The 11,532-nt window shown below is 44.1% G+C and overlaps 1 protein-coding gene across 1 annotated transcript; it reads right to left on the reverse strand.

The window, feature by feature from the left end:
* Positions 1–596: 596 nt before the first annotated feature.
* On the reverse strand, positions 597–10,507 carry nacc2l (NACC family member 2-like). The gene is made up of 6 exons (XM_014174733.2): positions 10,418–10,507; positions 9,198–10,042; positions 8,905–9,078; positions 6,170–6,275; positions 5,873–5,970; positions 597–5,746 (listed from the first exon to the last, which is right to left on the reverse strand). Exons 2-6 carry the CDS (start codon positions 9,991–9,993, stop codon positions 5,190–5,192), a joined length of 1,731 nt encoding a protein of 576 aa, XP_014030208.1. The 5' UTR covers positions 9,994–10,042; positions 10,418–10,507; the 3' UTR covers positions 597–5,189.
* Between the last annotated feature and the right edge of the window lie 1,025 nt (positions 10,508–11,532).

Below are 11,532 nucleotides of genomic sequence, written 5' to 3' on the forward strand. Positions count from 1 at the left end.
ATGTCTGTCCAAATAACCAGTTGGAATTCAGTCAATTCTAACAATATGCTGGTCAGAGAATTTAAAAAAAAATGTAGGATCATATGAATTTGAAGCATACAGGCAATTTTCATGAAGGCAAATTGCATAAAGGCTATTTTCTTTCCATTACGGATACATTTAAGGAAAGTGATTCTGCCTTCTTGGTCTTCGCCTTCACCAGGGATACTGTGATTTTGAGTTTCTTATGCATCATTATGATAACACCCTTAGTTTTGTTTGGGGCTTATTAAGAAGCAGCCAGTTTGTACAAATGGTTCTCTATTCTATGTGTGTCCTTATGGAGCAAGTGTGTTTCTTGGAGCATTACTATATCAGTATGGTATCTTGCCTGAATATCAAGACAGCTGGAATGTTTGATAGGATTATTTAAGGCCTTTCAGATTCCATGAGACAATAGCTAGTGTTGCCATTGTTTTTCTAAAATGTAATTGTTATCCTTAGTGTTGATAAGACCATGGATGTAAAATAAAAAGCACGACCCACTGGGTCTCTGTAAACCGTTCCCCCTTCCCTGCCCCCCCTTCCTCAGCCCCCCTCCTTCCTATGTAGCTCCCAGCCCTCCTCCTGTGCAAAAAGTGAAGTCTATACTCTAGATGTTACTGTATATAATAATTAATCATTGCCTGTAGGGCAAGTCCTCCTGGGAGATACATTTAATGCCTAAATAGAGGGGGGAAGGAATCAACAAGAAGAAAAACAAGCAAAAACAAAAAAGCTATTGTGTAGTAGTAGCACATATTGGACTGGCCATCTCTCCTTGGCAGTAGCAAAATATCTATACAAAATGAAACATAAAATAGTAGGGGAATAGCTACTAACTTAAACTACTTGACCTAAAGTACGTGGACACCTGTTCGTCGAACATCTCATTCCAAAATCATGGGCATTAATATGGAGTTGGTCCCTCCTTTGCTGCTATCCACTAGATGTTGGAACATTGCTGCGGGGACTTGCTTCTATTCAGCCACAAGATTATTAGTGAGGTCGGGCACTGATGTTATGCGATTAGGCCGACTGGCTCGCAGTCGGTGTTCAAATTCATCCCAAAGGTGTTCGATGGGGTTGAGGTCAGGGCTCATTGCAAGCCAGTCAAGTTCTTCCACACCGATCTCAACAAACCATTTCTGTATTGACTTCGCTTTGTGCACAGGGGCATTGTCATGCTGAAACCGGAAAGGGCCTTCCCCAAACTTTTGTCACAAAGTTGGAAGCACAGAACCATCTCGGATGTCATTGTAAGCTGTAGCGTTAAGATTTCCTTTCACTGGAACTAAGGGGCCTAGCCCAAACCATTAAAAACAGCCCCAGACCATTATTCCTTATCCACCAAACTTTATAGTTGGCACTATGCATTTGGGCAGGTAGTGTTCTCCTGGCTTCCGCCAAACCCAGATTTGTCCATCGGACTGCCAGATGGTGAAGCATGGTTCATCGCTGCAGAGAACGCGTTTCCACTGCTCCAGAGTCCAATGGCGGCGAGTTTTACACCACTCCGGCCGACGCTTGGTATAGCGCATGATGATCTTACGCTTGTGTGCGGTCTCGTTCTGTGAGCTTGTGTAGCCTACCACTTCGCGGCTGGGCCGTTGTTGCTCCTAGAAGTTTCCACTTCACAATAACAGCACTTACAGTTGACCGGGACAGCTCTAGCAGGGCAGAAATTTGATAAACTGACTTGTTGGAAAGGTGGCATCCTATGACGGTGCCAGGTTGAAAGTCACTGAGCTCTTCAGGAAGGCCATTCCACTGCCAATGTTTGTCTATGGAGATTTTGTACACCTGTCAGCAACGGGTATGGCTGAAATAGCTGAATCCACTAATTTGAAGTGGTGTCCACATACTTTTGTATATATACTGTTATTTGCCATATTCTGCCCAAATGGATTCAATACACTGTAGCCTCAAGAATGCAGTTCCAGTATGTGTAAACCTCCATATATTGTCCATTGTTCATTAATTGGTGTGGTGCCATTACTGTGTAAATGTCCAGGACCATAGGCAATATACTTATAACAAGTTTAATGCTCAGCAATAATATTATTATTGTTCCTTGTACCCAAACATTAGGGGGTGTCATCATTGTCTTATGCTGAGGGCAGCATCATAGCCATAGGCTAGGCCGCGTGATTGTGCATGGATAGCATACCTTAAAAAATGTGCCAGTCATGAGGTTCCTTCTGTTGGCTTGTCCCGTTGTGTGTTGGGTTTGATGTGCTTCTTGAAGAAGTCTTGAGCTTCCTTGGCAGTGGAAAACATGTGTGTGGTGTTCTGGAGGTCAAGATGAGTTTTGTCGAGTGGATGAAGCCGCATCTCAGGTTTAGCTTACGTAGCTGGTATCTCACCTTGTTGTAGGTTTCCCTGTGTTTTAGCATTTTGGCACTCAGGTCTGGGTAGATGCTGATCCTCTTCCCTGCATAGTCAAACCCCCAGATAACACTACAAGGTGAACAATTCGCCGCTTGACTTCAAAGTTGTGGATCCGTACAATCATATAGTGAGAGCCGTTGGAGTTGACCGGTGCAGTGCTCACTGTTAATCAGCGACATGGACCTCCTGTCCGAACAGCTCATAGAAAAGATTGCTCATGAAGGAAGTTGGTTGCCCGCTTCCACACCAGTTTCAAGTCCTGTGACCTGCACATTGAATTTACAGGAGTTTGATTATCCCTTCCAACTTAGCTTGCGCTGTTTCCAGGTCATGGAGTCACACCTCTGTCGCATTGGTTGTCTTCTCCAGGCTTTCCACTTTAGAATAGGTATCCACTTTAGCAGTGAGCACAGCCAATGATTCAATTATCGGTTTTAATTGTAAGACGAGGGCAGAGGTAATCTCCTCACAAACAATCTCTCGTATAGTAGCGGCCAGCTCTTTTTATTGCCTGGTGTTGAGAGCCGCCATGCTCCCACAGTTGAATTGTGGACGGAAAAATTCTAGCTGCTGTTGTCCTGGCACCACAATGCCGGTTCACTTACAACCTCCCTATAGACTGACTCGTCATTGTTGGTTACCAGGCCTACAATTGTGGTGTTGTGAGCAAACTTGATGGAGTTGGTGTCATGCAAAGCCACGCAGTCATGGGTGAATAGGGAGTACAGCAGAGGGCTGAGGAGATACCCCTGAGGGTCCCCTGTGTTAAGAGTTAGTATGGAAGAGGTGTTGTTCTTGTGGTCTGCCCGCCAGGAAGTTCAGGACCCAGTTGCAGATGGTGCTGTCCAGACCCAGTGCTTTGAGCTTGGTGTCGAGCTTGGAGGGAACAATAGTGTTGAATGCTGAACTGTAGTCAATGAACAGGATTCTCACTTAGGTGTTCCTCTTGTCCAGATGTGTTAGGGCCGTGTGAATAGTGATGGAAATGGGATCTTCCGTGGATCTGTTGGAGCGGTAGGCAAATTGGCGTGGGTCCAGTGTGCCTGGCATGATGGCCTTGATGTGGGCCATGACCAGCCTCTCGAGGCACTTCATGATGACTGGGGTGAGTGAGACTGGTCAGTAGTCATTTGGGAATGTCACCTTGTTTTTCTTGGGCACTGGGACAATGGTAGTCTCCTTGAAACAGGTGAGGACTACAGCCAGGGACAGGTTGAAGATGTCTGAGAAGACGCTCACCAGCTGGTCAGCACACACACTGAGAATGCGGCCAGGGATGCCATCTGGTCTGGCGGTTTTGTGAGTATTCACTCTTTTGAGAGTTTTCTTCAAATCAGCCTCAGAGTGAAAGCACTTGGTTGTCCGGATCAGCGAGTGTCTTCCTGGATTGCTCGGTATTGTCTGCCTCGAAGCGACCAGAGTGTGTTAAGCTCATCTGGGAGGGAGGTTTCGGTGGGCACCACACAGCTAGATTTGCCTTTGTAGTCCGTGATAGTCCATGATAGTTTGTAGTCCTTGTAGTCGCGAGTCTAAGTAGTCAAACATCAATTCAAGTTTGAGTCTGTACTGTCTTTTTGCGTCACTAATGGATTTGAGGAGCTCGTAACTGCTTGCCTTGTACGCATCGCACCCCACCAAGTCATCAGGGTCCGTTCTGCTGACATTGAATGCTGCAGTACGGGCTCTGAGCATGGTACGGATATCTCTGTTGATCCAGGGTTTTTAGTTGGAGCATGTCCGGATTGCTATTTTGTGAACAATATCAACACATTTCCTAATGAAGCCTGTGATTGATGGCGTATATTCCTCAATGTTGATGGATGAGTCCTGGGTGGATGAATCTTTCAACATATTCCAATCAGTAATATCAAAACAGTACTGGATATAAGGTAAAGTACAGATCAATCTCACTGGGGCTATACCTTCAATGCATCGCAGTGGACCGACAGTTTGAAGCTGATTCAAATAAAGGAATATAGAAGCAATATTATGTGGCCTCCCCATTTTGATATTGGTAATGTTTGTCTTATTCAGTGCCAACAGTTGACTATATAGATGAACATAATGTCACATGAGGTAATTAGGTGGAAGCAGAACAATTAGAAAACAGAATTCAATAAAGAAGCGTTGGTAGCACTTTATTTTAAGGAACAGAAATGACTTGGTATTTTCTAGGTATTTAATGGGTACTTTCTGCTACTTACTTCTAAGACCTTTAAACTGTTGGTAACTACCTGGTACCAAATGGTGCTGAGTGGTTCTACTTGCATTGAGCCTCAAATAAACAAATGTAGGTTCTAGGTTATTATAATTGTTTAATTACCATTTTACAATGCAATTTCTATGTAAAATACCAGGTAATTTCTGTACTGTAAAATAAAGTGGTAACGAACTTTTGGTAGAAGTAGTGAGCCGTACATTATGACCAGTGGTATAGTAGAGGGTAAATGCACATAAAAGCCAACCCTAGACCTCTGGTCTTGTAGGCTTTACAAGAGTACAAACTACAGAAGACAACTAAAAACTCAACGGTTTTCCTCATTCGCCTCATGTCTGTTCACCCACCTTATCTATCAGCGAGTCCATCAGGTGCCACAGTAGTAGCATTCTTCTCTTCTTCTTCAGGGAATTATTATACTGCATTTAATTTTTCATCAGTTTTCTTTTAAGTGCATGTCTTAACTGCAATTTCTGCGATGTTACATGCAGTAGAGTAGCCAAAGCTTAAATACACATACATAGACATATATAGATTGGTGGAGAAGAGGGATGTTAGGAGCTCACTGGTCATCTCCTAGCAACTTGTCCTGCTGTCCTGTGTGTTTGGAGGAGGGGGAGCCCCCGGCCCCAGCCTTACCCTGTGTGCTGAGGGAGGGGACCTCAGCTGCTCTCTCCAAGCACTCAGAGAGGCGTTCAGTTCCTTGGCCTGCCTGGGCTCCTCGTCCTCCTCGCTCAGGCCCAGGCTCTGTCTCGGACTCAGCCAGCTCTGCTGCTGCAGCCCCCTCCTCTGACCTGGTGGTTCCCACAAACTGCAGGTGAGGTAGGAGAGTCTCTTTGTGGCTCTCGGCGTAGAGCTGCTGTTCTAGGGTCAGGTAGGACGACGTCAGGTGTCTGAAGTCCATTTCAAAGGCCGACGACAGCACACTTGTCTGGGATGACGCACAGGCCCTGGACTGCCCCTTGCAGGAGCTTCTGCTGCTCTCCTTGGTCTCCGGGAGCATCGACTGGATCTTGGGCAGCCAGCGCTTTCGCACCCGCCGGGCATTGGTGCACATGTCGGCTGCAATCACGTTCATCTCACTCTCTTTGAAATTAGGTGCAAAGTTCTGACAGTAGACTGCAAAAGAGAGGAAAGAGACAAGACAACATTGAAATAAATGCATATTGTCAACTTTACATACAGTGTTGAGCCAAATTAATACAGTATGGTGTTTAACACCTGAGAAAACAGAAGGGCACCTACGTTTGACAGTGTTTAGGACTCGGTTGTCCAACGGTTTTCGGCTGGGATCATTGGTGGAGGAGCGAATTCCAGTTCCACAGCTATTGGCCAGTGTGTTTCTATGTATACAATAGCATAATCAGTATCCATACGGCTTTCCCTTTCTCCTTTCTATCATTTTCTCTACCCTCCGCTCTCATTTTCTCTGTCTAAAATGACAAAATATGCTTTATAAAGAGCTAGTAGCCTACTGTCTAGGTCCAGAATCTGGCTACGACAATATAGTTACAAATGCACTGTAGAATTTAACAGTCTAACCTGTCAAAGAAGGTGGCGAGCAGCCGACGCAGCAGCACTTTGTGCTTAATGCCAGCACACAAATGACAGTTCATCAACTGGCCACGAGTCATATATACACCAGAACCTGGGGAAAAGGACAGAGCAATGCTACTCACGTTCACATCCATGATGAAAACAATAAAATGGCGGGCCTCGCTAATGATCTATGTCCATGATTACATCTCTGTATTGTATGATACAGTTGTAAAGAAGAAAATATACTGTCTGCAGGTGAGGGCTTAGGTCTTTAACACTACAACAGCCAATGGCCACTGACGTTTGATTTTTTAAATCAAAAAAATCTGCCCTGACTTTTCCTAAATATTTATGTTTTACATTGCTCAGTTGTTCGAATTTTTAAATCACAAACAGAAAGATATTTAGAGGCTGTTTAACTGTTGTTGTTTTTTCATTTCTTTCTAACTTAAGGGGCCAAGACAAATGTGCCGAAGGGTGTTGGTACAGAGGTGCTAATGCATCTCTCTCCTCACTGAATGAGTGTTGTCAATGGGTGAATGGGTGATAGAAACCAGATCGAAACTGCTAATTGTGCATGTGACTTCACAACTGAATTTGAATGAACTGAATGATGAGGAGGAAGGTGAAGAGGGTGATTGAATTTTAATGATCTGAATGACGAGGGAGAAGGGGTTTGAATTTAGAACAATAGTCTAATGATGATAAAGTATTGTGGGAGGTCTAATTATTTTATGAAAGCTTGGAAATTGTATAATCTCCCCTCAGAGAGTCAAATCAGAAACTGAGAACAACATACAATGTGTGTAGTTCACAATGGCAAGCCGAACCAAACGAATGGACACACTGACAGCATTGCACCTGCTGTAGAATTTAGATGAGCTGGAATCGGATGGAGGATCGGATATTGAGCTTGAAATCAACGTTTCTGATGAAGATTATTCATCTGATTCGAGACTCTGCCTCTGATGCCTGAGCCTCGCCGCAGCAAAACCAGAACAGGGCCAACTGAGACGGTGATCCTACCTGCCACAGTGAGACAGGAGTCTGGCAAAGAAAACTAGCCTGCTCGGAATAGTGAACAAACAGAGACTGGAGCTTCCGCCCTCTGCAAAAAACAACATACCAGCGGAGCTTTACTGCACATCAGTGATGGAGAGTGGTAAAGCAACACTCACAGTGTACAGATGTAAAATAAATAAGAGTGTTTGCAATCCTCAGCACCATGCATCCCACTGTTGCCATCAGCAGTTACCAGAAGAAGAAATCGGAGACAGTGACAGACTACAATCGCACAAAGGTATGTAGATCTGCTACATACAGATAGCCTTTCCATCTGCCATGCAACAAATATTTTCTCCTTTCATTATATTGTATTACGTTAATATCATTGATATTACTATTAGTTTTATTCTATATAAATCAAACCTTTTCTATTCTATTTTGTTTTATGCAATAGCTTGGTGTGGATGCACTCGACCAGATGGCAAGACTGTACTCTTTAAAAGGAGGTACTTGCCGCTGGCCTGTTGCAGTGTCCTACAACGTGATCGACGTGGCTACTATCAATACGCACATGTTGTACAAGCAATGCCTTGACAAGATAGTCAGCAGAGACTTCATCATGGATCTGGCATGTGAGCTTCGTGAGAACCACATGAACGCCAAGAAAGCAGCTACAGCCGCCAAGGCAGCAGCACGTCCTGCTCTCCCTCTTCCCTACGCACCATAGCTCCCACTCGGGAAAAAGAGGACAATGTCAAATTACGTTTTTTTATATCTTGTCATTGATATATTTCCACATATTTCTTTATGTAATTCATCCTTTACAATTGTTCATGCACTGGTGGTTTTATTTAGGAATACATCAAATCACTTCACCTGAGCACCTGACGGGTTATATTATTATATATTTTTGTTTTGTACTTTGTCAGAGAAGCTGTAACTGGACTGTAATACTTACTATAACTATTACTAATCTAATCTACAAATAAAGTTGCTCAAATGTATCGCACTAAATGTTTTTATTGTAATGGAAACGGAAATAGGCTGTATGCCTACATTTTTCACTAGGACTTTGTAGAATTATACAAAACATATCCTTGACTCTATCCAAACAAAAAACTATTGTTTTTATATCTAGTCATATGTATACTTCCACAAATATTTCTTCATGCAATTCATCCTTTACAATTATTCATGCACTGGTGCTTTGTTTATACGGCAAATCATTTCACCTGCACACCTGGATTTTTTGTTTCTACTTTGTCAAAAGTAGCTGTAACTGGACTGTAATACTTATTATAACTCTATTACTAATCAAATCTAGACATAAAATGTATCAAATGTATTACACTAATGTTTTATTATAAAGGAAATTAAAATAGGCTATACGTTTTTCAGTAGGACTCATACTCATATCCTTGACACTATCTAAACAAATAACTATTGTTATATTTTTACATGGATATATTTCTATGAGTATTTCTTTAAGCAATTTATCCTTTACAATATATTTTCAAGAGTTGGTGCTTATGTTTGCACACCTTGCAGGTTGATATTCATCTGATGCGGACGCTAAAGGGGACGCCCGGCAATGTTCTCTAGCGGGTACTTAAAGGCTGAAAGACCCAGCGGTTCTAGTGTTAATTGAGTCGGTGCTTGAGGCGAGCTGAGATGCACCATAGACATACATATTATAGAGTGGCCTATATCAGGGGTCACTGCTTATGTCTTACCTCCCACCAGCTCCACCTTCTCCCCGGGATCCCCTTCTGTGTACAGGGTGGGGTGGCAGCGGTAGCCAATCTGGCTGATGAGACTGGGTGGCAGCGCCATCGTGTCCCTGCCGATCAGCACACAGCGCCTCTCAGTGGCCAGAGGTAGGGACAACACGTCCAACTTATCCTGCACTGGGGGAACAAGTGGAGGCAGAATTTCAATACCAGACAGTGTATTCTAAAGCTGAAGTTGTGTTTAAATGAGAAATACTGGTGCTTCTAAAAAGTAACACAGAGGATGGATCATTTACTGCTGTAGGAGTTGGTTGGGTGCCCATAATTCTGCCCATAAACCCCGTTTGTATTGCTGCTGCCGTAGAACTCCTCTTCAAACTCCTCCTCGTTGGGGTGGGAAGTGGGGCTGTCAGTGGCTGGGAGGCTGGAGGCCCCTGGGCTAGAGCGCTCCCCAGAGGCCATAGGGTACGACTGTACTCCGGGTACAATACCACTCCCTCCTGCCCTCATGTAACATTGCGCACTGCTCCTCGTGGCGTAGCCCTTGAGGCCCTTTGCTGTGTGCTCCTCACTCATTGGAGACTCACATCTTTCCTGCTTAATCCTACAAGTGGCCATTAGTGTGTCGCCTGGCAACAGGGCCGGATGGCTATAGTTGGGGCTTGACGGTTCGAAGCCCAGATCCTCAGTGGTGGCCGTCTGGGAATCACAGTGTGGAGAGTTGGCCTTTAGCATGAGATTCATCCTGCGCTCCACAATGTTCTGGATCTGGAGGTAGCCGGCCGTGTACATGAGCACGAGCTGTTCGCTGGCGGCCATGGTCAGCCTGCCCGTGTAGCAGAAGGAGAGGATCTGCTGGAAGCAGGACGGGGTGACCGAGGAGGGTAGTTCAAACATGCCCTGAGAGCTGCCGCTGAACAGGTCTCTGAAGTAGAGGCTGCTGGCGGCCAGCACGGCGCGGTGGGCCTTAAAGGACTGGCCGTTGACCATGACGGCCACATCACAGTACTGGCCCTGCAGGCGCTGCTCATTCAGACTCTCCAGCACAGAGCTGCCAAAGTTGGGGATCTCCACATGCAGGAGCTGGGACATTATGATGAGAGCAGGTCTTCACTGGAGACAGGACCGGCTGAAAGGGCATCTGCCGACAAAGACAGATAGAAAGAGGAGATGGAGAAAGAAGTTATCCACATTCAGACAATACAACATGCATATTAATATGCTATTTAAAAAAGAGTAAGAGTTCACAGTATCTTTGCAACTATTTCCAACAAAGAATGTCAGTAAGCTAACATTTATTTTCCAGAACTTATATTCATGTTTGTTAATACAGAGGAATGAGATGCAAGTTTTGAACTGCTCTGCATATGCTTTCAGGTATTCAATAAACTGTACTAACTGTTACCTGCACAGAAAGTCAGCCAACACTCATCCTCCTATTACAAACAGTTTCTAACCTGTACTGCACAGTCCTCTCTAAGCAACATAAATTCAGATAAAAGATAAGGTTGCCCACCAGAAAGAACAGAAGCACTCCAATTCTCTCCTTCTCCATTCGAGACTGAGGTGGTAGAAGAGGGTGAGGTTCTCTATGCACAATCAATGCAACGTCTAGCGTATGTGTCACAGGGAAAGGGGGGTAGGCTATAGACACAGACAGAGGAAGGGAGGGTGTGAGACGGAGAGGAGGAGTCATTTAAGGACATAGAGCTAATGCGGATAACTGCCCTGCAGAGGGTGACTGTGTACTATAGAGCTGGGAAATGGAGACATGTATTACATACCTCATCTGTTTCAGAGATTAATAAGACGGAAGATTGATTGTTACTGAGACCGTCTAAAATACAGAAGACAGATAAAGAGCTCCGGCATACGGGTTGTCACGCACGCTATGGTATAATACTGTCGACTTATGTTCTTTACAGTAGATGATCTACACTGTGTGATCAGACAGCCTGTGTGCCAAGACTTGGGCAAATGCACAGCGCTGCAATGCAGTGCCTGTCCCAACTTGGCATGCTGAGTACATAGTGTGCATACTGCGTCTATGTGCCAACTAGGAACCAGACACACAGGGCACTGCACACAAATGACTACTCGTCTGTGATTAAAGAAAGAGCTGGATGTGCCTGTTATTTCTTATAATATGGCAAGGATAACTCATAGGTTATGGAGGATAAGTTGGTATTATCCGATACTGCTAGAATTATTGTCTGAAGTCTATATTGAAAAGGATATTCTTGCAATTAAAGAATGAGGAAGGGCATGAAAACTTGATTTTGAAAGTCAGCTTCTGATTATCTAGCCAGCATTAATGTAGGATTTGTACTGCAGTGATAATCTAATGATTATCTGCAGATGTGATGTTAGTAGTGGACTGATTAACAATAATATGTATTTTTTTAATGAATTGACACCCCTCCAAACATAGGCTAGAGAGGTAAAAGGATTTTGATATATTAAAAGGCACAATCTGTCATTTCAACAGCCTGACCCTGCCACTGTAAATTAATAGAGCTGAGGAAATGTAACTCCTTTTAGATTCATTTGGAGCTATGGATACAACACAGACAAAATAGTTTTAAACATGGTGGGGCAATTGTAAAGTTTTATTGCGTGTCAGCGCCAGAT

This window comes from Salmo salar, chromosome ssa26, assembly GCF_905237065.1.
Source record: "Salmo salar chromosome ssa26, Ssal_v3.1, whole genome shotgun sequence".
In the NCBI taxonomy this organism is placed as follows: Eukaryota; Metazoa; Chordata; class Actinopteri; order Salmoniformes; family Salmonidae; genus Salmo; species Salmo salar.

What these genes read in the sequence shown, in the direction of transcription:
- nacc2l (XM_014174733.2), bottom strand. Translation starts at nt 9,993, where the DNA reads ATGTCCCAGCTCCTGCATGTGGAGATCCCCAACTTTGGCAGCTCTGTG. An exon ending in GAAGGTGGAGCTGGTGGGAG is followed by an intron (nt 6,276 to 8,904) that starts GTAAGACATAAG and finishes CCTTTTCCCCAG; the next exon opens with GTTCTGGTGTATATATGACT. An exon ending in CTCGCCACCTTCTTTGACAG is followed by an intron (nt 5,971 to 6,169) that starts GTTAGACTGTTA and finishes TTGTATACATAG; the next exon opens with AAACACACTGGCCAATAGCT.